Source organism: Lepisma saccharinum, chromosome 8 (genome assembly GCF_977018435.1).
Source record: "Lepisma saccharinum chromosome 8, izLepSacc3.1, whole genome shotgun sequence".
NCBI lineage: Eukaryota > Metazoa > Arthropoda > Insecta > Zygentoma > Lepismatidae > Lepisma > Lepisma saccharinum.
The window spans coordinates 43,432,253-43,458,518 of record NC_139236.1 but is presented as its reverse complement, the minus strand read 5'-3'; the positions used below and the strand labels follow the sequence as shown (position 1 = coordinate 43,458,518).

The 26,266-nt window shown below is 36.9% G+C and overlaps 1 protein-coding gene across 5 annotated transcripts in view; it reads right to left on the bottom strand.

Annotated features, from left to right (window-relative positions):
* Positions 1-1,361: 1,361 nt before the first annotated feature.
* Positions 1,362-26,266, bottom strand: part of cyc (basic helix-loop-helix ARNT-like protein cyc) — a 241,675-nt gene continuing 216,770 nt past the window's right edge. For 3 of the 5 annotated variants that reach the window (XM_083126560.1, XM_083126561.1, XM_083126562.1), the window contains 10 exons: positions 26,033-26,125; positions 24,801-24,918; positions 22,733-22,897; positions 18,959-19,229; positions 15,624-15,762; positions 13,653-13,771; positions 12,484-12,569; positions 11,122-11,318; positions 7,490-7,631; positions 1,362-2,388 (listed from right to left, as the gene is read on the bottom strand). In XM_083126560.1, coding sequence (XP_082982686.1) covers positions 2,198-2,388; positions 7,490-7,631; positions 11,122-11,318; positions 12,484-12,569; positions 13,653-13,771; positions 15,624-15,762; positions 18,959-19,229; positions 22,733-22,897; positions 24,801-24,918; positions 26,033-26,125 — 1,521 coding nt within the window. In that variant the 3' untranslated portion in view covers positions 1,362-2,197. Of the gene's footprint in view, positions 2,389-7,489; positions 7,632-11,121; positions 11,319-12,483; positions 12,570-13,648; positions 13,772-15,623; positions 15,763-18,958; positions 19,230-22,732; positions 22,898-24,800; positions 24,919-26,032; positions 26,126-26,266 lie in introns of those variants that run through there. The other 2 variants (XM_083126563.1, XM_083126564.1) reach the window with 2 other exon arrangements.

Genomic DNA, 26,266 nt, shown 5'->3' with positions numbered 1-26,266 from the left:
CTCCATACAGAGCTGGTGGATAGTCAAACAGATGTTATGTGATCAGCCAGATCCAATTGCACTTGGCTCATCACTGGAGAATCTTGTTTGAGTTGTAAGGGAGCTTTCAGACCAAAGCGACAAGAGACATGGAGGTTTCACACCGAAGGAACACGCGGTACAGGTCCCTTCAGTCTAAAGCAAAACATTCATTGGGCATGGCTGGTTTTCAAGCAATGTGTGCCTCTTGTCGCTTCGGTTTGAAATCCCCCTAAAGCTTCAGTTCCTACTAATGGACATTTTTCCTTATCAAGGATCAACACCACACATTTTTTTTTATTCTGTTTCAATTGGTCATTTATACACTCTTGAACACTTCCTTAATGATTTGTCTTATGAAATGTCAAATTTACTTAATCATGAGCAGTGTTTCCAAGTATTGAGCATTACTGGTACCTTCACTCTAATTTATTGCTGATAGTAAAATGGTTTACAGAGTGGTAGAAAGGCATATTATGTTTTCTACCACCAGGAAGTTGTATTGGCATTTTCATTGGCAGTATCAGAAAATATTCCATATTGGTATACCCCTTTATACATAATCACATACTCACATTTCAACTCCTTAAGTGTGATGTTTTTACATACCTGTTCCAATGATGTAGGTCGAAGAAAATCTGTTCTTACACCAATTGTTTTTTCAACAAAACACTATCATATATATCCATGTTACTTTGTAACTACATGGGTTGTAAATTAAAAGTGGCAACACACTTGGGAAGAGGCGATAACACCGAGCATGTGTTATCAGTTGGACCCCATATCGATACGTGGAGTGCTAAAAGTGGGTGATGCACATAGTGCTTATGTGTACATATGCAGTTGAAGCGAACATAGCATGCTGTGTACCACCCTAAAGCATGTACCCAACTGTAGAGCATGGATGGATGGATGAAAATCCAGCAGCCCCATGGCAAAAATGCAAGGAATGTCATCGAGGCTTACATAAAGCCTGCGGCAACAATGTGCAGCGGTATTGGATAGTTGCTCAATGTTTTTTTTTTTCTCCTGCGACAGAAGCAGTGACCATCTTGTTGCACAGGCAGCATTGGGAGGTCTTGGAACATCTTCGGTATTTTCCTGACATGATAGTCTGTGGTTTCCACTGTTGAAAGAACCATCAGGATTTTCCAATATTCCATCAGTGCTCTGAGCAGTGGTGCTCCATTGCGGTGATCAACAGTAATCACTTCGCTGACGGCATTTAACAGCTCCCACACATTTTGCAAAAGGTTGGAGGAATGGAATTTTGCATGCGAGTTCAATAAAATCATTGTATTACATATGTTGCCACTATTTTTATTTACAACCCTCATATATTGCAAATCCAGGTTTTTCTGAGCAAAATATAGTTTTTATTGTAATATATCATGTATTTCATGAATATGAGATTATTTCTGAAACATCCATTCATGGCACACTGAGATGTCTGTCTTGTAAAGGATAAGCATTCACCCAGTTCACACACACACACACATACATACATACATACATACACACATTTCACAATGTCATATAAATAAGGAATTTGCATTGTGAAATTTGTTTTACAAGCACATTCAATGTTCCCATAATGTTAACATGACAAAAAAGTATATAATTCACAAAATATTTTTATACATGATGCACTCTGCATGTTATCACATCTATTAATTCTCACATACATGTAATCACTTAAGAAAAATCTTAAGATTTCACCAATATATATCAAAATATTTATTGTCATTATGCTCAACAAAGGCTTCAGCGTAGAAGCCGTATCTTCTGAAGCTGCTCAAACGATGTTGTGTGTAAATAACTGGGTCTACAAGAATATACATCTTATATACAGGCACTAGGAACGATAGTTCTCTCACTTTATGGCATAAGCTCTTTGCTTGTCCTGACATTGTTTTTAAATCCACTGAGGTTTTGTGCAAGGAGCACCAATAATCTTCAACTATAGTCTCTGCTACAAAGAAGATTGTGGGCCGTGGGCAAGTATATCACTATTTTGTCTCATTTAATTTACGAAACACTGGCACAGAACACCTTTGTACTATTCCACAACAAAAAATGTTTGAAACTCTGGGCTGAAAAAAGTGTAGTTTCATTGTAGTGCCAAGCACACACTGGCACAATTTTTTTGTACTATATCAAACTGTGAAAGCAACTCCAATCACGGTAGGGGCCATGGTAATCCAGAAAAGTCCACTGGACCCCCAAGTCCAGCATCTGCCTCCAGCAAACTCATTATGACAGCCATTGCAGCCTCATCATTCCCATCGCTTGGGACATTCTGGTTGGGTGACTCGGGCAACGTACCTCCACTTATCATGCTTATCACTTCATCGTCTGGTTGACCTCCTACTGGCGAAGATAATGTTTACACAACAGTTATCATTTCTAAAGCTGTTTATACACGATCAAATGACTCAGAACAAGTCACTGAATTGAATGCTTAAAAGGAAATGAAATCAGAGACCACGTCATTTTTCTCGGATGCAAGGTTAGGTCCAAGAATTTCTATTTAGGAACGGTTCTAAATAACACCAACCAAGCCTGACTGTCAACCAATCGGAACACATGCTATTGAAAGCGATTTTCGGAAAGAAGCAATATGGTACAGAAGGTTTTTTTTATTTCTATTATGTGGTGAAAAGAAAGCAACGCAGAAAGTGTAAACACGTGTTTGCGACTTGCGAGAAAGAATAGGAGGAGCAGTGGAACATTCTTGTCTGTATTTATTTACAAAAAAGAATGACATATTTATTTCTACAGGAGTGAGTAATGTGATGATAAAATATATTCAACAACAAACCGAAAAACATAATACTTTTGTTGATCTTAAATTGAAGTTTAGATAAACACAATGAAAAACAACTATCTGTATATCTGTGGAAATGAGATTTTTATAAAATTATTTTGTTGTGTTTGCATTGTTTTTCTGGTATCTCGGATTACATTTAGACTATTAATATTGGGAAAATACACACTTCTTTCGAGTTTCCTTTGGAAATAAAATTATTATTTTTGTTACGACTAATCCCTAGTCTATTTCTTTTCGTGCTGTATACACTTACACATTTTGGTAAAATGTGAACTTATCCATTTTTTCTTTAATCGCGTACATGTGCGATTTCAGACCATTCAAGAGTTCCAATAGCAACACTGTTCAACACCTTTCAAGTGTCGATTTTAGTGTTCAATTCAACGACTTGTTCATGATTCATTTGATCACATACAAACAGCTCAAGTATGGAGTGAATGTTGTTAAATACTCGTAACACAACACTGCTTTGTTAATTTGCTGGTTTAGGATCAAGGGTGAAGGTCAACTTTATCATGTCTAGGTGAACTAGCACCGTTAGGGTAAGCATGACAGGAAGTGAGAGGACAAAGGATGTGCAAGTGGCTTTTGTTCAAGGTACCATCACAGCATTCATATCAAGTGACTGAGGAAGACCATGGAAAAACAATATAGACTCAGATTTACATTCCCAGGTACTTCCTTTTACTTGCTTTATTTTCACTATATTATGTTGTTCTTTTCACGAATTAGCCACCTGAATTTAGCATATACACTTTGTGATCATGTAAAGACATTTCTGATGTTTCTCCCTGGGGTAGCAGAACCTATGTTGTCCTCCTCGGCTCTGTATTGAGAGGAATTATTTAACAACAGGGATTGTGACGATCCCATATGGAATTATTGAATTATACACATGAAAAAAGTTTTATTATTTATAAGTCACATTATTCTATCAGCAAATTGAGCTCTTCAGATTTATTTTAATAAGAATATCTTTAATCATTTGAATTTTGTGTTGATATAGCTATGTATTTGAAAAATCTAAGAATTGTGGAAAATTGAATATCTTTTGATGTATGTAAATTGCATTTAGATCTGGAAGTAACTGTAGATAAGAGATGGAAAATAAGCTCTACATGAATGGACCAGAAAAAAAATTTACAACAAGCATTCTGTGAATGCATGAAATAGGAGGTAAGTAATCGATTTACCTGAAGATGCAACAGATGGCGTCATATATGCATGGCGAGTTTCGACAACTTTATGTTTGCCGTCATGGCGTAGTAGCTGATGCAATGGCGAACCGCTTGCAGAATTTGCCTGCCGTGGAAGTGCAAAGTGTCATACGCTTTTTGTGGGAGAGGATTGTTCCAGCAGCGGATGGATATTCATAGTCAACTCGTTGAAGTGAATGGTGAGAGTGTTATCAGTAGACAACATGTTGCAAAATGGTGTAGGTCATTTGACATACTAACGACCAGGCACGTTGAGTGAGGGTGTCATCTTGTTTCATGACAATGCAAGAGCCCACATGCCCTGCCAGACTCAACAGTTTGCTGCAACGTTTCAGGTGGGAAGTGTGGAACCACCCTCCATATATCCTGGACTTGGCCCCCCTTAGTGACTTTTTTCCTTTATCCCAGCTGAAAGCACACTTGTCTGGAATACGGTTCTCGTCCGACGATGACGTCCAGCCAGCTGCCAGAAAGTGGTTCAGTGAGCAGGGACATCATTTCTACCAAGACGGCATCAACAAGTTGGTCCAGAGGTCTGATAAATGTCTCAATTGCCTTGGTGATTACATGGAAAAGTGATGTGTCCCATGTGGCCTTCTTAGAATATATCATCAATTCATACCAGGTCATACTGTGTTTTTTTTATTTGTTGTTGTAACCTTTTTTTCTGATCCATCCAAGTAATAATGTAATATATGCAGAAGCAACAGCATCTACACAGAAGGTAAAGTGATGTTAGATGAATCCTTGGCCAAAGGGTGGGGCTATAATTGATCATTATTTCACTGTGGCTTCCCTGGTATTATCTTGTCAAGGAGTCTGGGTCGAATTCTCAGTAGGGTTACATTTTAGTGCTTTCGATCCAACCTTAAGGTGGTAGGTCAAGTCCTGATTAGCCTATTTGCTTATAAAGTGAGCTTAAACAAACTGTTGATGAGTGTCTCCTTATATTTCCTTAAGAGTAGATAGATCCTAAATGTTGCATTTTTTTTTGGATGGGTGAGGTACGAAACAACTTGTGTATGACCATTATCATAAAATATAGCAGGTGAAAATATAGTATGGTGAACTTTTGAGAGAAACCTCATCTTGTCTTGAGATCTGCTACTTGCGAGTGTCGATGGAGTAATACATATGACATAAAGATGAATTAGGAGTATCTAGAAGACCTGGATTATTCACTTTCTGCCTAATTAAGTTGATGACCAATATATCTTGAATTGGATTATGCTGTGTCAAGGTCAAGGACAAATCATTAAAGTATGGTTTGGATTTGAAAGGAAAAATAGCAAAAAAACTTGCCACCCTGCACAGCACTGACATTTACATATTCTCACTTTTAAAAACTTAACATTTAGGTGGCCTCCTCAAAATTTTACATCTGGTGCTTATTTTAACTTTTAGTAGACATCTTGGTGACCAAGCACTAAACAGGTCGATTAGACTCACAATATCGTCACTGGGTGCCCTGCATAATTCATCTTATCATCACAATTAGCCTAAAGATGAAAATCCAGTGTAAAATATGGCAAACTCAAAAGAAAAAATAGATAAACTTTTTAAAAAAGTCTACCAGTGCATGCATTTGACTGTTCTTCAATTTTATTACTTGCTTTTCATCCTCTCGTAAAGTCTTAATACTATGAAAACCACTATGTAACAGCCATTTATAAGCTGGCAGAACTGGAGTTTCACTCAAATATGTTTGATGACATCAACTGTGCCAGATATCCACTTGCATTGATGTGGATATATACAAAATGTATTGATAAAAAATAGGGTTTAACTCATACTGACACTTGGGCCTCTCTGATGGCTGGTGGTAGCGTCGTTGCCTTGTCACGAGGTCTTGGGTTCAATACCCGGTGGAGGCACATAGTGGTTAGGATTCCACTTTAAACTGTAGGTCCAGTCCTGATTAGCCTTTCTGTGCATAAAGTGGACTTAAAACAATTCAATTCATACCGACACTTTAAGAGTATTCAGAATTCAACAGTGTCAAAATATTTTAAAATATACTCCCTCTGGTTCAAAATATGAAGTAAAAACATATAATTTATGTTGTTCCAATATATGGTATAAATACCCTACATATTCCAAAATAAGGCACAGAAATTACTCATTTTGTTTCAAAATATAGTGTATATATATATATCTGCAAAATATGGTCTATACAACTTCATTTGGAGCAGGACACAGTGACATTGTGACACCCAAGTATCAACTGTTGAGCTTACAACCATCGACTTAAATTTGGCCCAGTTGCTGGTTCTTGGGCTTGTACTGGAAGGTCCTTGGGAGGGGAAATTTGCCACTAGGCTATCCTAGGCTATAGCGTAGGGGCTGCAAGTCCAAAGGGGGCATACAAAAATGAGACACTGAAATGATAGGAGTTTCTAGTGTTCAAATAACTTCTTACATCATAACACTATTTTCAGAGGTCACTTAACAGTGTTTGAACATAAACAATTGTTCCTCAAAGAAACAAATATAAACATATTGGATGCCAACAATTTAAAGTCAAGTGGAGGGATATAATTTTTGATCAGATGTGTGTATATTTTAAAGTTTACAAGTGTTATTACTACAGAACATGCAATTAGTGGAAGTGAAGTACCATAAAAAAGTGGTTAATAATAATAATAATGTCGGTAGGGCCTAAAGGACAGTCTAAGGGCCCAAATTTTATAAATCCCCTCCTGGAAAGGTCACTACTGGTGACCACTTGATTCCCATCCCTAATCAGCTATGTAAATTGGTTTGATTCCCCACAGTATGCTAACAACAGTCACATTGCCACAATAGATGCACCTTTCAATATTGTACATATTAGCACAGGGCAACATTCAAATCATCTGTGCATGCACAATAATCCTACATGTTGAACTTGTTTCTATACCATATTTTGGAATGGAGGAAGCATTTAGTACAATATCAGCTGAAATACACATATCTGTTTATCAGTATAATAGTCACAAACTGAGTGCACAAATCTTCCATCTTTGTTATTGCATTTGTGGATACCAAAGTATAATTAATGTAGGTGGATACTTGAAAAGTAAAATTCTAAACATGCCTTTTTTTTCTTAGGCAAAATCCAATGATGTCACCTGCTTACATTACTTAAAAATAGCTCTTCATGCAATGTTTGCCATCTAATTTTGGGCCAGTAAATTATCGGTATTTGTACAAATTTTATATCTGTATTTTATCACTAAAATATAGTTTCTCCACCCTTTACTTCAAATCAAACTGGGAGAGTTTCAGAAGGTTTAAAGCTGTGTGGGTGTATGTATGTAAGATAATGTATTAGAGTGACTACTGTTGAAATATATTTTTAGCACCCGGTAAATTGGAAGAAGAGTTCTACAATGCAATGCGCACATACAAGAAAAATGTTTAAATATAGTTGTATCAACCTTACCTGTATCATTAACTGCATTAGACAGTTGGGCATTGTTTCTAACATTATTGAAATTTGTGGTCATGTTGTTGTTATGGTTTGGTCGCTGGACAATGCCTCCACCATGCTGACTTTCGACAGTGTCGCTTGTTGAGATCTGAGGCTGGAAAAATAAAACATAAATACTCTGAAATATTTTTCATTATAAAATATGTCAATGGCATATTTTTACAGACCTCGATTTTGTCAATATTTAAGTTTCTAATTTACCACAATTTTGTCTTGAATAGACATGTACACAAAGTACATAACTTTATAAACAAAATTCATACATTTGTCACAATTTTCAAAATCATGTTAGCATTGCAATTACCATCATTAACCAGCAATGAAAAGTCAATTATTTTACATACTTAAGAACCATTGTAATGTGATATCAACCATACATTCAGGTATCAGATTATCAAATGGAAAATGATTCATCTATCAGCCCACCAGCCCTCTAACACCATCAAAATTGACTTTGACCCCCTCCTGAAATGGTTCCAGATAGATTTTTTTAAATCTAAAAACACCTGCAGTAAATTACTTTACAGCTAAGTCAGTGGCGAAGCGTGACATTTTTACGTAGTCATTCCTCAATTACTCATTTTGCCATCTTTTCCTGCCTGTCACGAGGGATTATGACCCTCACCAACCCCTCCTTGAGCACACCACTGGACATGCTAATAATCTTGATGGTTCCAGAGAAACCCTGCCGTGGCTGTAAACACGGGAATGGGGACTTAAAAAAAGGCCTGTTATGACCCAGGTCTGCCTCTTCGGAAGCGTTCAGCTGTTCTCGGCACCGGCAGAGGGATTCGCACCACTTCTGCGATGAGATGAGGCTTCTAACACCATTGCCTTCAATAGGAAACTTGACGGGAGGGTTCGGCGCGAGGGGCCCTCATTTCGATGCGCTAAGATTAGCAAATCACTTGCGTATTTCATGCTGTCGCTTGGCTTATTTCGCACAAATATGAGAATATTCTGACTTATTATTTTTACTTCTTCTCTAAACTATTTAAAATGCAATATTTTTATTATCTTGCTTGGTCATCCCCACATCTCCCGATGATCGGATGCTTCACCTCTGAGCTAAGTATGCAGACAGGTCTTAATATGCTTTTATAGAACTAAATCGGGTGTAAAATTATCGAGGATCTAACTTAAGTGGAAACTCCACTAGATTTCTATTGTACAAAAATCGGTCAAAAAGTAACGCACAATCCACTGTAGCTCAGAAATGGTCAGGACTAGAGAAATGAAATTTTGTAGGTAGAAGCATTAGTCCTTTGGAAATGTCACTCAATGTATGATCCATGTGCTTCACTGCACTGCAACCATCTTTGTTTCCATGACACGAATGCACGTTCGTAAAACTCTTTAGGTTGGTCATTACACCACGTGTGATGATCTTCTGCAAAGTTTCTCCGGGGATTGTCCACAATGCTTTCATGGCATCATCACATGTGATGCAACCTGGATGTTTCATTACGATCCAGAGAGCAAAAGGCAGTCTATGGAATGGAGGCATTCTGGATCTCCGTGGCAACAGAAGCCGCGACTTGCCAGGTCACACAACAAATAATGGCAACATTCTTTTGGGATCACAGTGGGGTGATTTTCATAAGACTTTCTTGAAAGTGGAATGACAATTAACAAAGAACGTTATTGTTTGAACAAAGAGGCCAGAGTTACGTGCAACGGACATCAATTTGCATCACGATAACGCACAAACGCATGCTGCACTCATGACAGTTCAGAAGATTGGCCAACTGGGATGCCACAACCCCCATACAGTCCTGACCTAGCATCATCGGATTTCTATCTGTTTGGACAACTGAAGGCTCATCTGCGTGGGAAACAGTTTGGAGATGACAACGAGCACATTGCGTGTGTAAAAAAGTGGTGTAAAGACCAACCTAAAGAGTTTTACGAACGTGCATTCGTGTCATGGAAACAAAGATGGCTGCAGTGCAGTGAAGCTCATGGATCATACATTGAGTGACATTTCCAAAGGACCAAAGGACCAATGCTTCTACCTACAAAATTTAATTTCCCTAGTCCTTACCATTTCTGAGCTACAGTGGGTTGTGCATTACTTTTTGACCAACCTTTGTACATCAGCATTTCGAACAATAAACAAAACAAAAAGTCAGTTATTCAATATTTTGTAGAGTATACCTGTAGAGTACTTCTTTTAGCTTTATTTCACCTATCCAAACCCTTTGTCCCACATTGTGGCCATACAGTCTAAGGCGTCGGGCTTTGGGCTCAGGTTATGAGACATGCACTGGTTCGAGTCTCCTGGGGGAAGCATAACAACCTTTTCCCCGAGATTTCGGCCAGTGTATGAGACCGGTGGCCACCCACCATTGTGAGGAAATAAGGAGCTACTAATCACTAAGTGTAAGCCAGTCATGGAAACCTACAATGATGACTGTGGATTCGTCAAGCTGACCACACATCATCCTGCACATGGGAATGAAATCAGCAGTTGATAGGTAAGCCCTGACCTTCATGGGCTGTTACGTCACAGATTATTATTTGTTATTTATATCCAAAACCTTTATTTCCCCTTGACATGACTTCTTTCATTTCTTTGTTTCCCAATGTGTTTTCCAATAACACACTTGTTCTTGTTACAATCCCACAAACTTTATGGTGTCAGGCTCAGAGATCTATCCTTATCATCACTGTATTCTACTGCAGCAAAACAATTTGCATTTCCCAAGTGCAATGTATACATAAACAAGTTTAAAAAATTGATGGGGGAGGAAGTAAGTCAACTGATCAGAAGGCAACTGCTCAAGCCGGTACTTGTCCCATAATTCTCACAACTGTTTACATGAGAAGAGTAATTTGCACAGGACAACTCACATGATTACTTGACCAATTCTCACAACTGTTTACATGAGAAGAGTAGTTTGAACAGGACAACTCACATGATTATTTGACCAATGTAAACCGGGCTTAAGAATAATAATTGGGGGAGAGGAAGGGGCATTCATATTTTGTTTCTATATTTTTTTTTTCTTCCAAAAATGATACTTTGCAGATTAACTCTGAAATCTACTTATAACTGTTTGTTTTTATGAGGTTGGGTCAAGTGAAAATGTTTTCAGATTGTTCACAGCTAAAATTTCCATTATTTACAAAACATTCATGATGTGGCAACACTGGCCAAATGAGCTGGTAAAATGTAATTTTGTCATTTTAAAGTTCATTTGCACCAGCAAAGAGAGGAGGGAAGGGGGTTCATGTCCTCTGGAAACCTCAGAACTATAATTTTTTTCTCTTGTGCATGAAACAAATTCAATATTGCAATAATGCATGCCTACAACTCCAGCAAATTTACAAGTAGAAGAGTCTGACAATGATGCTAATTCATAGACAAGTGTGTGTAAAGATTTCCACATGGCAAGAGATATTGTACACACAAAGACTATTTTCCTAGAGGTATTCAGGCACTTACTCAGCACTAGATGAACAAGTAGTCTATGTTGAAAATGGCAAATTTATGTAATCCTATGTGCAAACCTATTTTATTTACAAATTGACTGCACAATTCAGCTTCTGCATAATCGGTATAATCCTATTGGAATACTTACTAAATTATTGACAATGGGTCTTTCTGCTGTTGTCCCCAATACAGTATCCAACCCAGGTGAAGGAGTGCTTCCATTTGATGAGTCTCCTCGTCTTTGAGCATCCAGAACTTCATCAGCTATTTGTTGTCCTATTTTGCTAGCCTCTACATGAGAGCTTATGAGACGCTGCATTTCTCGGCTTCCTAGTATGCCGTTTGCTGTAAAAGAGAATATGTAACACAAATAAGTTGTAACATTTGTGAGACGTGTAGATACGTTCCTAAAAGTGTAGTATGCTGAGAAATATATACGTACATATATTTTTGCCAATCCTGATTTAAAATTTATTTTTGATGACCAATATTCAATCCATTACAAAATTGTAAATATTCAGTGAAGAATCTGAACTATTTATTGACTAATTAACATATTTGATAGGTTTAGAATTAGAAAATGAAACTGTGTATTTAGACTTCTTTTTACAAAAGCAACAAATATGAATTATGCCTTCATATTCATAAAAATTGTAACAAAATGGCAATTTTTGTGCCAAATTATAATATATTAATAAATGTATCAAATTGGTATAAAAGTATCAACAATTTTACATATAAACTAATACACCGACATGGGTATATTAACTGATACCAATAGAGCACCCATCAATCAGCCGTAATTACAACTCCCTACGAAAAGTCCTATAACTTACATTCATTTTTGTCAGGCAAGTCAGATAATGGTACAAATGAAGAGGCAATACACAATGCAACATCATTTTCGGGGTAGGGTGTAATTTGTAATTCAGCATTTTTTTCAATTAAGTCATTGACAACAGCAATTTTGTTGTGACTGTACATACTAATAAATTACAAGTTGGCTTTGTACAGGCTTTGGAAATATAAAACACAAAAGGACGGAACAATAGAAATTATTCTTTCTCAAGGGTTATAAACAAAAATAAATTAACAATTAGGCACTCAGTAATTAATTTTGGCAATAACATTTACATTTTTATACATTACTTATGTCTAAGCTAGTTCTATTAACTATTCTGGTACATTAATATTTGAATTTGTATTGGTACAACCATTAGAATATAAGGGAGAATTCACACTGAAGCGACAAGTGATATATGTTGCTTGAGGATTGCATCAATCGAATGCAGGCTTGTGCAAGCCTGTCATTGCACTAAGGTGTGAAGTGTTGCTGCTGATTGGTTCATTCTCGAGTGACATTGTCACCTGTCACTTCAGTGTGAATTCTCCCTAAGAGTTACACTTACAATCTTTGTGCAGGTTATTCAAAGTCGGAGGATTTAATCGTGACACCGAAAAAGCAACTTTTTTATGACTATTAAATAGCAGATCTAGCTGTATAACTTACAATGAGAGAAGAAGTCGAAGTTGTCTTGGGATTGAGATGGCCCCTCTGATCTCACAGCACTACTTTCCACAACTCGAATATCTGACCTGGAAGGTAAACATTACTCTTAAAAGCCAAATAACAACATGACTATACATTGAGATTAAAAATGTAATTGCTTCCTTTTAATTTGCAAGTACATTTTCTTCAGTTACAACTAAAACTTTTAATATTGTACAAGTAACGTTCCATACTTGCAATTTTAATTGGTTTTCTGGTTACTTTTGAAGGACCACTGCTTTCATTAACAAATGTTACTGGGTCTGGGACATCTCCAGAATTTGGAACTACCACTATGAGGGAACAAAGAAAGCAGTGATGCACTCCCACCGTCGTCCCACATGACATAACCATAAATTTGCTACGCAGAAATACAGAACATCACCTGTGCAATACTAAAACTGCATTTACAGTGCCCATCATGAATAAATCTTTTAGAATGATGTGAATACCATATGAACATTCTACACAACAGAAGTTAAATAATCCACAATTAGGCATATCTTCTTGTTTCTTCCACATAGCATGTATGTAACTAGTTGTAAATTTTCTTTCAGTTAATTAATCCGTTTTAACTTTTGATAAATCTGACAAAGATTTTTTTTAAGTTCAAGATACAGCTATTTTTTACCACTGCCCATATATTACATTGAAATATAATGTTTCAGGTTTGAAAAATCAGGACAATTTATAAACAATATCAGCAACTTTGCTGGACTTAACTGCTGTCACAACTAAACAAAACACAAAAAGAAAACAAACATGAGAATCCTGTTGAACTACAGTTCATAGGCAACAATATTGGAATAAACTCCAGAAAAAATTTCACTTGTTAATTTAAGTTAGAGTTTAGTTGAGTAATATATAAACCTGACTATAATACATCTTTACCTCAAATTTAATACTCCATCTGCAACAGAAAATGTAATGTAACACTTTCTTTAATCTACACTGATATCATACAAGCTTCAAACGTTGCTTCCAGCAAGAACTGAATCTAATACTAATATATTGTGAGGAATAGTGAGGAATAAAGTCTTATCAAAATCTGCTGATTTGTTTGCTATGTTCAAACTAGTTATCACTAAAATTTTAATGTTACCAAGTGCTGACTTGTAAACAATACTTACAATATAACTGAGTTTTTGGCAATCAAATATTCAAAATCTTTGGTCCAAGGATTTCTAAAAGACTTCCATTCGCTCTGAAGACGTACGAAGGAACCTTCCTTACTTCGGAACCTATAGATCTGAAGGCAGTGAAAAGGGAAGAACTGTTAGATACATTTTTTAAAAAAATATGAATTACAAAACAACAATTGTCATGTGTTTAGAATCATTGCAAAGACTGGAAACAGATTTTCTCACATCAAGCAAACAGCAACACAGAAAAAAAGGGAAAGAAAATGCTACATTACTGGAATACCTTGCAACATCAACATAAAAAGATACTGTACCAATGTACATCTAATTTTTTTTTAGCATTTTTTAGTTATTTTAAACATTATATAAGTGGCGCTTTGATTGATCTTATGGAGACAATAGGTACCAGGTAATCCAAACCATTGGAATTTTTCACTTCAGATGTCACGACGACACAACATGCATGACGAAAACCATGTAACTAATGTAAGCGATCAGTGATGGTTGATTCATGATGAATTGTTTGGACTTTAACCACTAGTTTCTTTTTCCTTCTTTCTACTTTTCTTAAAAAAAAAAAATACATACACACTTAAGAGACTTGTTCTGACTTTATCTTCAGGGTAGTGTATTGTGCTATGTGCTCATATATAGGCAGTCACTGAACATAGGATTCGTTTAGGGTAAGCAGTCAATATGAGTGGTAATGTTTGGGAGGATTATTAGTGGTAGCTGAAGCTCCACTCTGTCTAGTAGTACACTAATTTCACTTCAATTTGCTGCCCGTTTTACATTCTGTTTCACACCATCAAAGCAGGGACTGTCTGCCAAGAATTCTAGACAGGATGGAGTCTCGACCACCACCAAATAATCATTCCACACACTATCACTGATATTGAATGCTTTCCCCAAACCCAACCCTGTGTTCAGGGACCACCTACATATGGCCACGTAACACAATACATTAATTGACATAAAATGAGTTGATATATAGGTAAAGGTAAAGTGCTCCCCTGTGCATAGCACTACGCCATGAAGGCATATAGGGGGTGTGGGGGTAACGCCCCACACTTTCTTGATCCGGTCGTGAGTGGGGGTGATGTGATCAGCATCACGCCCCTGACCACCTTTACCCCCCAGGGTTTCCCCCAGGTACCCATGTTATTCGACGCTGGGTGGGCACCGGGGCTGCTTCCATCGTTAGAAAAGTTCCAGGATTTGAACCGGCCAGGGATCAAACCTGGGACCTTTAGCATGGTAGTCAGACGTGTTACCGACTGAGTCACCATGGCCACGGTGATATATAGGGTGTACATAAAACAATATACCAGTTTCAACATTTTTCTTATTACTCGTAGCAATGGGGTAGAACAACAAATGTTACGATGAATGAAATAAGAACTGTCCAAGTTTGTGCAACTTACATTACAAGTGTTCAATGTACAATCCCTTGGTGACACGGCATACATCAATCAGAAGTCCATTTCCTGCCACCCTTGTATCAGCATGTTTGATGCAATAGACTGAATGGCTGGAACAATCTGATTTCTCAATTCAGGCAGATAGGTCAGTAGTGGTGGCACATAAACATATTCTGTTCCAAATTGTCAGCGGAAGGCCCACTGCACAGTAACCACCAAATCGCACTTTGTAAACTCGAGCACACAGAATGCTTCAGCGGGAGTCACCAGTGAGGGAAGGTACAAGTTTGCGGGTATGTTTAAAAAAAATCTTTCACAGTTCTTCTTTCATCCAATGTAACATTTGTTCTCATACCCTGTCGCTATGAGAAATAAAAAAAAATGTATGCTTTAATGTCCACCCTGTATACATAAAAAGGCCAACTACAGTGGTTAAAAGCCCAAGCAATTCATCATGAAAAAACACAGTTTTCTTAAATATAGGGACATTTCTTATGTATTATTAGCTTCGTAACTATAGAAATAGTTGATTAGTTACCTGTGTAGCTATTCTGTCAGTAGTCTGAAGAGCTGCTTTATGAGACTCCGCAAGGTGTTGAATATCATCATGATGATAGTATTCATACATACTGCTGCCTAGAAGTTCTTGCGGGAGGAATCCAAGAACTAAGGTTGCTCTGTGGAAGAATAGAACAATTTATTAGAACTATTTGTGGCTAAAAATGTGTACCAGAAAAACATAACAAAGTAATTATTTAGACGAATTATGTTAAAACAAGGCATGAAACTTGTTTTAAAAATTTTGTGGTTCTTCAATATTTTGAAGTAAACTAATTTTATCATTTAAAGACTCGGATAAAAACGAATAAACTAACATAAAACAGCAGTTCATAATAAAATGAGAGGGTTTGGGGGGGGGCCTTGTGATCCGGGAACAATCAGTACTGAAAAATTAGTAAACCTGCGCACTACATGAAAAATTCTCTGAATGTTACTGACAATGATTGTTTATTGTCATGCAATGTTAATTAAACATTATCCATCGTCTAGTGCTTTAAACTATACTTATTCTAATACTGCATTTTGAGAGACCACCTCTTCTCGTCTTTGGGTGAACAACTATCTTTTTCCTCGTGGTGAGGATTGAACCTTCAACCTGTGATTTTACTACAAATCCAGTGCACTAACCAACTGCTCCACGGTGCTCCTGGAAATTCTGCTCCACTTATGCAATGCAACTATTTCGATTTTCTGAGAAAGAGGACCATATTTGCTTGAATTCTACATTGGAATGCAGGATTTTAGGCCATTCCTATGTAGTCTGCTTCTTTGAATTTCCTCAGTTTCCAATTTGGTTCTTTGTGTAGTACTCTTATGATGTTCCACTGAATTCTATGTGATTCATTCCATGCATGTTCGGCTATATTTGACTTATCTATTACACATTTGTGTGTGTGCTGCTCGTCTTCATCCATCCTCCTGTTATGTACCCAATAGGACCAAGTAATGTAAATTGTTTGCCAAAGAGGAATAGAGATGGCAGCACCAGGCATGCAAGATTAAGAATTAGCATAATATATGTGAATAACTTTATAAATAAGAACGAAGCAAATTGGAAAGATGAAAAACAATAGAATATATTATAAGAAGACAAAGAATAAATATAAAAGAAATAAATTAATGTATATAAATCAAACTAGTGATCATATGTAAATTGATCAGAAAACTAAAGAAGTCAAAGCACTGCTACAAATTTGTGTCTTTGAACATGTCTTGAATCTGTCTGATTTGATTTAGCTTTCCAATAGTGGAATTTTTGTTTACCCAGTGGTGGTGCATTCCAGTCGACGCCCCACAGCACTTTTGGTTGCACCTGTCAGTCATTTGGCATTAAGTAGCCCAACACCTTAGGTTGGACATAGTGTTGGCACGTCCCAATTGCAGCCAAAGGGGAGGAAATTAGTATAGTTCCCAAAGCCTAAGGGAAAAAGCTGTAAGAAGGATAAAGCAATCCCCAAATCGTAGAAAAAGCGGAAATACAAGGAAATTAACAAGAAAGTCCATATCCAAACCATCTACGAAGAAGGAAGTCTAGATCCAGATCGTCCACTAAGAAGGAAGTCCAGATCCAGATCGTCCATTAAGAAGGAAGTCCAGATCCAGATTGTCCATTAATTTGATTGATTGATTTAGTTTATTTTACTTCGCGTTTTGTGCCTCTTGGCTAATTTGCGAAGATGGGGATGAGTGATGAAATGATGAAATTGATGAATGGACATTCACAACCAAGCCCGAGCAGGATTCGAACCCGGGACCCTTGGCATCGCAGCGTGATGTGCTAACCACTCGGCCACAGGGTCCGGCAGATCATCCATTAAGAAGGAAGTCCAGATTCAGACTGTACATTAAGAAGGAAGTCCAGATCCAGACTACATTAAGAAGGAAGTCCAGATCCAGATCATCCACTAAGAAGGAAGTCCATATCCAGATCGTCCATTAAGAAGGAAGTCCATATAGAAGAATATTCAAATCGAGAAAAGAAATAATAAAAAGCATATTGAGATGAAAATTGACTGTGAATGAAAATTACAGAAGAATGTAGCTTATGTATCATGTAAATATTCTGATTCCATGTACCCTGTGTTTGAATAATATATACGTTTAAACTTCTCCATTGGAAGGTATCCTGTCTGGTTTCGTTGTCTACAAAGAACCCTACCCTGTAGATATTCTAGCTGAGGTTTAAAATTAAGATTTATGCACCTTGCACCAAATGGAGGTAGCACTCCTCTCCAAAAGGGCACCACATTCTCTTCTTTATGGTCGCCTGCATTCACAATTCTTCTTGTATGAACTTTTCTGGTTTGGAAGTATGTCATCTTCATGCAGATGGACAGTAACTCTATGATGGCTTCAACCGTGAGTATTGTTCAGATCTGTTGCGTATTATATTTTTGAAGTCATCTTTGATCACTGTTAGTGTGCTTCATCTGTGGGGACAGTTGAGAAGAGGCTTTCTACTCACAAGTTTGTCACTATTGTCTATTTCCATTTGTTGAGTTAGTGATACAAAGTGTTCAGAGTTTTTGATGTACGAGTAGCAAGTGCATGTATTGGGAAGCTTAGAGAGCTATCAGAAAAAGGGATGTTTCTGGTTTGCGTATTTTTAGTAATCCATGTAGATTATGTGGTGTGACATTACAGCCTTTCTTTTTGAGTTTGCCATGTTCTTTCTGAACTTGTTGATGGTGCTGGGAACTTTTACTTCAGAATTGGGTGCAGAATCCTTGTTTAGTCATCGGTAGTTATCTGTGTCCACCATTAGCTTTATCACTATCATTAGGCTGTGAGCTCATCATTAGCATTTCATTGTAATGATTTTTCATAGCATTAACTATATCTGCCAGGAGAATCTTTGCAGACTGGTCCTTTCTCAGAGTTCCAAACTTCCAAGTTTCTGGAAGTATGTTCAGTTATGTTATGTTACTAAACCTAAGCAAAGGTGGTGTAAAGGCTGAAATCGATCATCTTACATTGGGGGTAAATCAAACACAAAATTTCGTCTATTTCAGATGGCAGCAGGCGTCATCACTGGAAGAGCATAAGCAGATCATATGGTGATTTCTCTCACCAATGGCCTGTTCCTTTACGGTCGATAGGAAGTCACAACTTTACATTCAATTTACTTCAAGAAGGAAAATGATTTAACTACTCTACATCATCTAACTCATTTGTATGGACCGCCGACCTCACATCAGAATGAATCTCACAACCCCTCAATTACAAGGCAAGGCAGATGCCCAAATGCTAGTTAAAAACAAGGTTAATGAGATATTAAATGGAGTCAAAGTACACAGTATTAAAATAAGCTACCTTTGGTCCACGAAGAGAAACTTCCCATCCATAGCATGCCTTGAGATGAATTCGATGGTCCTGATGTTTGGGAACCTTCCTCCCTTCCTCATTCCCTCCCCAAGAGACAGACCTGAAGAGAAGAGAAGGGGTTGGAGGCGTCCAACGGCCACCAGGCAGGATAAGTTGCACGTGTCCCCGTCACCATCACTGTCTTGATCCTGGATTCCGATCTTTGCTGGAGCCCATGATTTCAGGTATCCTGTGCATTGGATCACACAATATTTCCTATCTGAAAAACATCCATTTTCATGTGTAACAATTATAGCAGAGAAAAACACATACAAACACTCAATTCAAATAAGTTCCCTATATCATAGTTTAAAAAAATCTTCAAAAAATTAGCTTTAATAAATAGTATTTGATATATATTGTTCTACAATGGTGCTTTTTGGAGATTTTTACACTGACTGTTTGATTTGTATAGGTGTAATTAAATTACCCCTACAGGTTATTAAACTACCCTTCTCAGCAATCTGGATAATTTAAACCACTGGATATGGTATGTTTATGTACACTCTTTATTTACATTTTTTTGTGCATTCCTTACAGTATTTTTTTCTTTTAAATCAATTTTGGATGCTCTAATTTGTGACGAAACTCTTAAGAAATCTCAAATGCATTACCCTCACCATTGTCAGTGATAACTCAAGGATTGACCAAGTAAAATTCCCCTTAGGGCCTGTTTTTCAATGTCTGGTCAACTTTTTGGTTAGACCAGCAGTTGGAGTTCACCTCCAGTCTTAACCAACACCAGGTTTTTCAATGCAAATATAAACAAAGGTTCACTGACCGTAGGTTGGGCACGTAACAATTGCGAGTAGGCAATGCTGAACGAGAATTTCGATCTCCCTGCCATCTAGATGTCTAAGTTCAAATCAAATGTTGCCTGGCGTGAATAGGTAGAACTACAATAAGCCACATGCGGTTGTTGAAATTTATTGTTTACATTGCAAATACAGAACCTAACGTGCCACGTATTGCGTACAAAGAAATACATACAAGCAGAAAACAATTACTACACATTTGGCTTTTTTCCTAAAACAGATCGACTTCACAAAACACATGGTAATATGTAGTACTTACGGAACGAAGAGACGAACATCAAATACAAATAACTCCTATGTAGCTATGTAACAAGAGAAAATAAGTTGACATTTTGCACTTATATTTTGACTAAAAGTTTATTCCTGGTTTGTACACGTTTCTTCTCTCTTGAGAGAATGTCACAGCACACAGAAATTAAATATTTTCATTGAACCTTCATGTTTTCTGGGTAACTTTTACACAGTATCTCTACCTGATAATCTTTAAAAGCAACAATTTTTATTATGTATTTTAGGATCACGCAAAATAAAACATAGAATCAATGTCGCGCAAAAAAAAATATAGAATTGATGTCCAAATCGTGGTAAATGAATGATAACAAAAGAAAAAGAAAAAAAAAAGTCAGCAGCAGGACTTGAATTCATGACATAAAAGGAAACATGCTTTGCACTACACCAACTTTCCACTTGCCATTTTACTTTACGATAGGAGAGATTTCTCCAGTTCGTGTACACAAATCAAAGTCTCATGACCATTTCCTTTGTTTTACCTGTTACTACGCACTTAATTTGAACTCTCCCAATCACAAGTATATTTTTATACCAATGTAACATTTTATTGAATTTTTCTCGATCAATGTGCCTGAGAAATCATCTGGTGAAGATCGATCTTCCGATGAGTCAGCCATGTTTGTTCAAAACTACCAGTCATCTCGCTGCCCACCAGACGAAGCATGGATCAAGTTCAGTGCCACTTAACCTCCAGTTGAGGAGCTGACCGTAGATGGAAAAACCCAAAATTGCAGTAATCTCTAGTTATCTGCCATACCCGAACTTTAATCGCACATTGAAAAACTGGCCCTTAGCCATATCCACAACTACTTTGCATAAAAAAACATGGGAATTAGCCGATTGATTTTCTTCTCTCTTTGAGAAACCCTCAAAATGCTCAATCATTGCTCAAATTATCTAATAACTGATTATTCACAATGTGCAGTTCCCTCCCAATACTGATCTTTTCACATGTCATGTCTGACAGCCTATACATCCTTTTCACGACAACAGTTAAAAAGCAAAATGGCCCTTTCTCCTAACCAACCAGTATTCACATAGGTTTTGGGGGAAATAGCTCCCCTCCAATCATCAGCAAAAAAAGTATTAGAGTTAGATTCAGTTCTTTCTGGAAGCAACACTTGAAACTTGTGTGATCTCACTATTGCACTGGGTAGATAACCAATTTATTGAAAGGAATAAATTCTTACAAAGTCTACTAATTAGTCAGGTGTGTTAAAACTTGTTATCATTCAAATTTTAATGTTACCGAGTATAAAAGAAAACTTAGAGACACATGGTGTTCAATGTATGTACTGAATTATAAAAATACTGAATTATAAAAATAAAGTAAGGGAGATAAAAATAGTGTTATTCAAAAAGCGAACCGTGGTGGTATGTAGTCGATTGGGCATATGACTGCCAACTGGGAAACTCAGGTTCAATTTCCATGGTGGATGATCTAAGGGTGTAGAAAGGGGGCAGGGGGGGGGGGGTAAGGTGTTACATATACTCCATTGCCTAAAGTATCCTAAAACAATCAAATTCTTGGATAGAGAAAACATGTACATACAACACTTGCAAGGTAAAAGTTGAGACCACACCACACAAAAATATGTAGCACGCCACTGCAAAATGGTATTTATGGAAGGAAAGAAACCATTTTCAATATTCATGTGAAGAAAGCCACTTAGATACATATAGAAAACTAGTGGTTTCTTTTTCTATTCATGTAATTGGTTTGTTACTTGAAGAAACTTGTAATCGGTGCTCGAAATGTAAATTCTAGCTGGGGGAGTCCTTGGTCCAGTTTGAGGATAGGAAGGAAGGATGCTTGTATAGAGCAACATGAAAATAATGCAGTAGGTGGGAGGATGCGTACACAAATTATCCCAGCAGGAGAGATGCTTTATGATAAGTTTCCTAAGGCTTCGAGCACCACTTATAATGGGTTAAGTTCATATGAATAACCCTATGAGTATGAACAAATGCATGCTGAAAATGTAAATCTCTGACCTCATTCAGCTTCTTTGCATGAAGGTAATTTAGATAACACAGTTCTGCCATCCTCTGTGGCAGAGTGGTTAGCACAGCACAGTATGATGCCAGAGGTCCTGGGTTTGGATCCTAGCCTGGGCATGGGTGTTTCTAACCTTCATCAATTTCATTGTACCATCATTCATCCTCATCTTCGCGATTAGCCAAAAGTGGCAGAAAAGCAAAGTAAAATAAACCAAATCAAATCAAGATAACAAATCCTACACAAACACACACTCCTGATCTGTTGCCCAGTGGTATGCAATGTGAACCACCTCGTTTTCTTCATTGCTGCTTACTGCATGGTGGTGCAAATCGTGTATCACTTGGGAAACTGGTACAAAAATTTGCCATCTCATACAGAAAATACCAATAATGCAATTCAGAAAAAAAATCCAAAACAATATTAGTCAGAACCTATGAGATCACAGACACACACATAGATTTCTTGACCTCAGTTATCCCATGCAATACATGTATATATTGATCCAAATTTTCATCTTACCTTTGCATGGTGGAAAGAGCAAACTAAAACAGCACTGATGTTCCTAAGAATGCTACTTTTCTTACTTAAGTAAATTTACTGAAGGGCAATATTCACCTGAACTTTGAGACTTTTTTCTCCTATGGCACCCTGTTGTTGTGTCAGCCTCCTCTTTCACCAAAGGAGCAACTTTGCATTTCATTCGACAAAAGAATGACCTGCGAGCACCTGGACATAATCGTGAGAGACCTTGAGGCACATCTGTCTTCACAGGCAACATAGCTAGAACAAACAAATTAATTCAGTTATAATTTACTAACACTTTCAACTGAAAAACATTTCAGGACGTAAACTATTGATTTTATTATTTACGTCAGCTTAGAGTTGTATCTCATATTCAATATGATGTACACAAGAGCTGATAAAAAGCAGGCAGTAGAAGAATATGATGATGATGAATAAAATTGCTAAATTTTGATGGTCTTGTTGTTAATATTTTCTTCTGTTGTAACATACTGTATTTTTATTTTACACTACTTCTTTCTTGTTAAGCTAATTGTGATGATGAAGACGAACATTGTTAGATGAAACTGACGAAGGAAAACTCATAGAGGAAGATTCATATTCATATCATGACTCAAACCTAAAACCTTTGCTGGAAAGATTATGAGTCAACCACTTAGTCATTTTTTTTTGTTATCTTTTTGAACACATTGTATTTTATAAAATGTATAAACATATACACATACATATATTAGTAAAAGTACTGTCTTGAACTATCTTAAATAAATATTCTGAAATACTGTGATATTTCTTGTACAGTAAATGTAACAGTCGACAAATCATTCATACCATTTTCCACAACATTGGGTTCTTGTAGGAATGTGACGAAGCTGAAAATTTACCGATGCCAATGTACTCACCGATAATTTTTGCAACCGATACCGATGCCGATATTTAACCGATTCTGATACATAAGATTATTAAACAGAAATGTCATGTTATTTTCAGCATGACAAAAAAATAACTGCTATGTACATTTCTATTGCATATCATAATGTACGTGGTTATGTGAACCTTTAAGAAGAACACAGATTCTCAAGAGATTTAACATTAGCACACAAGCAGTTCTTTGAAATGCAAAATGAATTCCTGTTCTTAATGTTGGAAATTTACTGCTGCCAGATTCAACTTCAGAAACACGAGTTTTGGAAGTACTTCTGGAAGTAATATACTTCTTCTCTTATTGCAAATCTGTTCAGCAACACTGAACTCTCATTCACTGAACACTGATGCAGCAGGTATGCCCAAGTATTTTCTCAGCACTTGCTTCAGGTTTGAATACTAATTTTTGAATTTCCAACACAACAGCATATCCTGGTCACGTGGACTAGTTGGTTCAGCAATGTACTGTTTTATTTCTGATTTTGAGTTAGGTTGATCCTCTGAATGAGAGTTTGCAATAATTTTATTACAAAAACTCTACAATGATGAAGAATCATAAAATAATTTTCAACAAATCTTACAAAACTAAAATATAAAACTTATTAGAAGGTAATACTCTAGTATAATCTGTACCGGTTTAAATATCGGATTTTTGCCGATGCCGATACCGATATGTCAATTTCTGTAATCAGCTTCGGCACATCCCTAGGTTCTTGAATTGAAACAAAAAGCACAAAGTAGAGGAGAACCTCTATCTGAGCACATGTACAATTCCATTCCCTAAAAACACACAGAATGAAGAAGAAAAAAAGAGAATAAAACTAGTGATGAACAATTTGCCTACTGTTATCTTTGCAGCTACTGAACTATGTAGTCGAACCACGTAACAAGCATAAATCTGCAAAAGGACTACAAATAAAAGTCAAATAAGAAAAATATAGAGTAGTATTAAAACAGTGCACATACTTTGAAAGACATGCATATAGGAAAAATGTTTGATCTCTCTCTAGTTCCATAATCGTTGCTTCAGATAGAATTTTGACTGCAACCATCTCTACCATCCCTGACCTTTGCTCATTTCATATACTTGTTTTAATCCACAAGTTTACAAACCTTTTTGTTTGCTTGTTTTGCACCTGGATTGTTGTTCTGTTGTAATTATGCAAGATTCACGCTAAAACCTTCTAGATCAGATAACTTGCTATTGCTCTTATATTTAATAAAAGTCATTCGAACTTACTTTTGGCATCAATTAACCTTTCCCTTGGACTGAGATCTGAGGAAGAGAGTTGTTCTTTCACTTTCGCCACATCCTTAGGATGCAATATATCAAACCAGCTCTGGCCCAGCAAATCACCCTGCATGAGGAGAAAAGATAAAGAAAATTTTAGAACAACAGCAACATCAAAAATGTTAATTCTTATATTATTCATCTTCACAGAATCCATGACATCTTTTTGCATGCAAGACTAATACATATGCCAGCCTTTTTGGAGATAGCATTTTCTCTATTGACGTCATATAAATAAATTTATTGTGGTTGATATAAAGCAGTGATTTATCCACATGCACCCAACACTGACCAAAAATTTCCCAACACTTGTGTAAAATTTATCAGAAAGGTCGAATATATGGTCATTTTGCTCTAAATTTGCCCCCTACATCCTTCTAGATGGAAAAATTTCGGATAAACCCCTATGTTATGCTTTGAAATCATAAAATGTTTCAGGTCATAAACTTAGGAATGAAAATGAAGTTGGGCATTGCATGGCTGCTGACTTTACTTGCCATCTTAACAAATGTTCATGTTAAAAATCCACACAACTGTTAAATCACTCAGAATAGTCCACTAATAAGTGGTTTTTATTCCTTAAAGATGGCCCTTCATCCTAGATTCCTAGAACTTTTTTCACACAAAAAACTGGTTTTGGAACAGACTGGCAGATATGTTAATTTTGCCTACCCTGATAACTTTTGTCTTGAGAATTTCATCCTTCAAGAAGTAAGCAACATATCAGTCGTTAGGACATCTGACTACCATGCGAGAGACCTAGGTTCGATCCCGGGGGGGGGGGGGGGGGTGGACTGGGATTTTTTTTCCACCTGGTCAAGCGGCTCCGGCACCCACCCAGCATCATATAAAGTGGGTACCGGGAGGAAACTCTGGGGGGTAAAGGCAGCCAGGGGCATGGTGCTGATCACATCACCCCACCTTCAGCCGTAATCAAGAAAGTGTGGAGCCCTAATTCCACACCCCAATACACCTTCATGCTGTGGTGCAAAGCACTGAGGAGCACTTTATTTTTTTTCCTTTCAATATCCTAAAATACTTCATTCTCAAAGCTATAGCCAAAATTGGGGACGAAAAAAAAAGAAACAAAAATAACAGGCATTTATCTCTTATGGTAATATTAAGTAATAATTGCACAAAATTAAAAGTCCACAACAAAATATGCAACATTGTTCACTCACCTGTGAGTAATTCAGTATCTGTGATACTGATTCCGAGACATAGAGGATTCTTCCACGGTCACACCCAACAACAAAGAGAAACCCCTCGGCTGCCTGAAAAGTTGATTTTACTGTCAGGAATTTCATTTTACACAAAAATCCTCGATTCAAATATAAATTCATTGATATTTTTGTCATACCTAAGAAATAATTACAACATCATTGCAAATGTCTTCATGAGTACATAAAAATGAA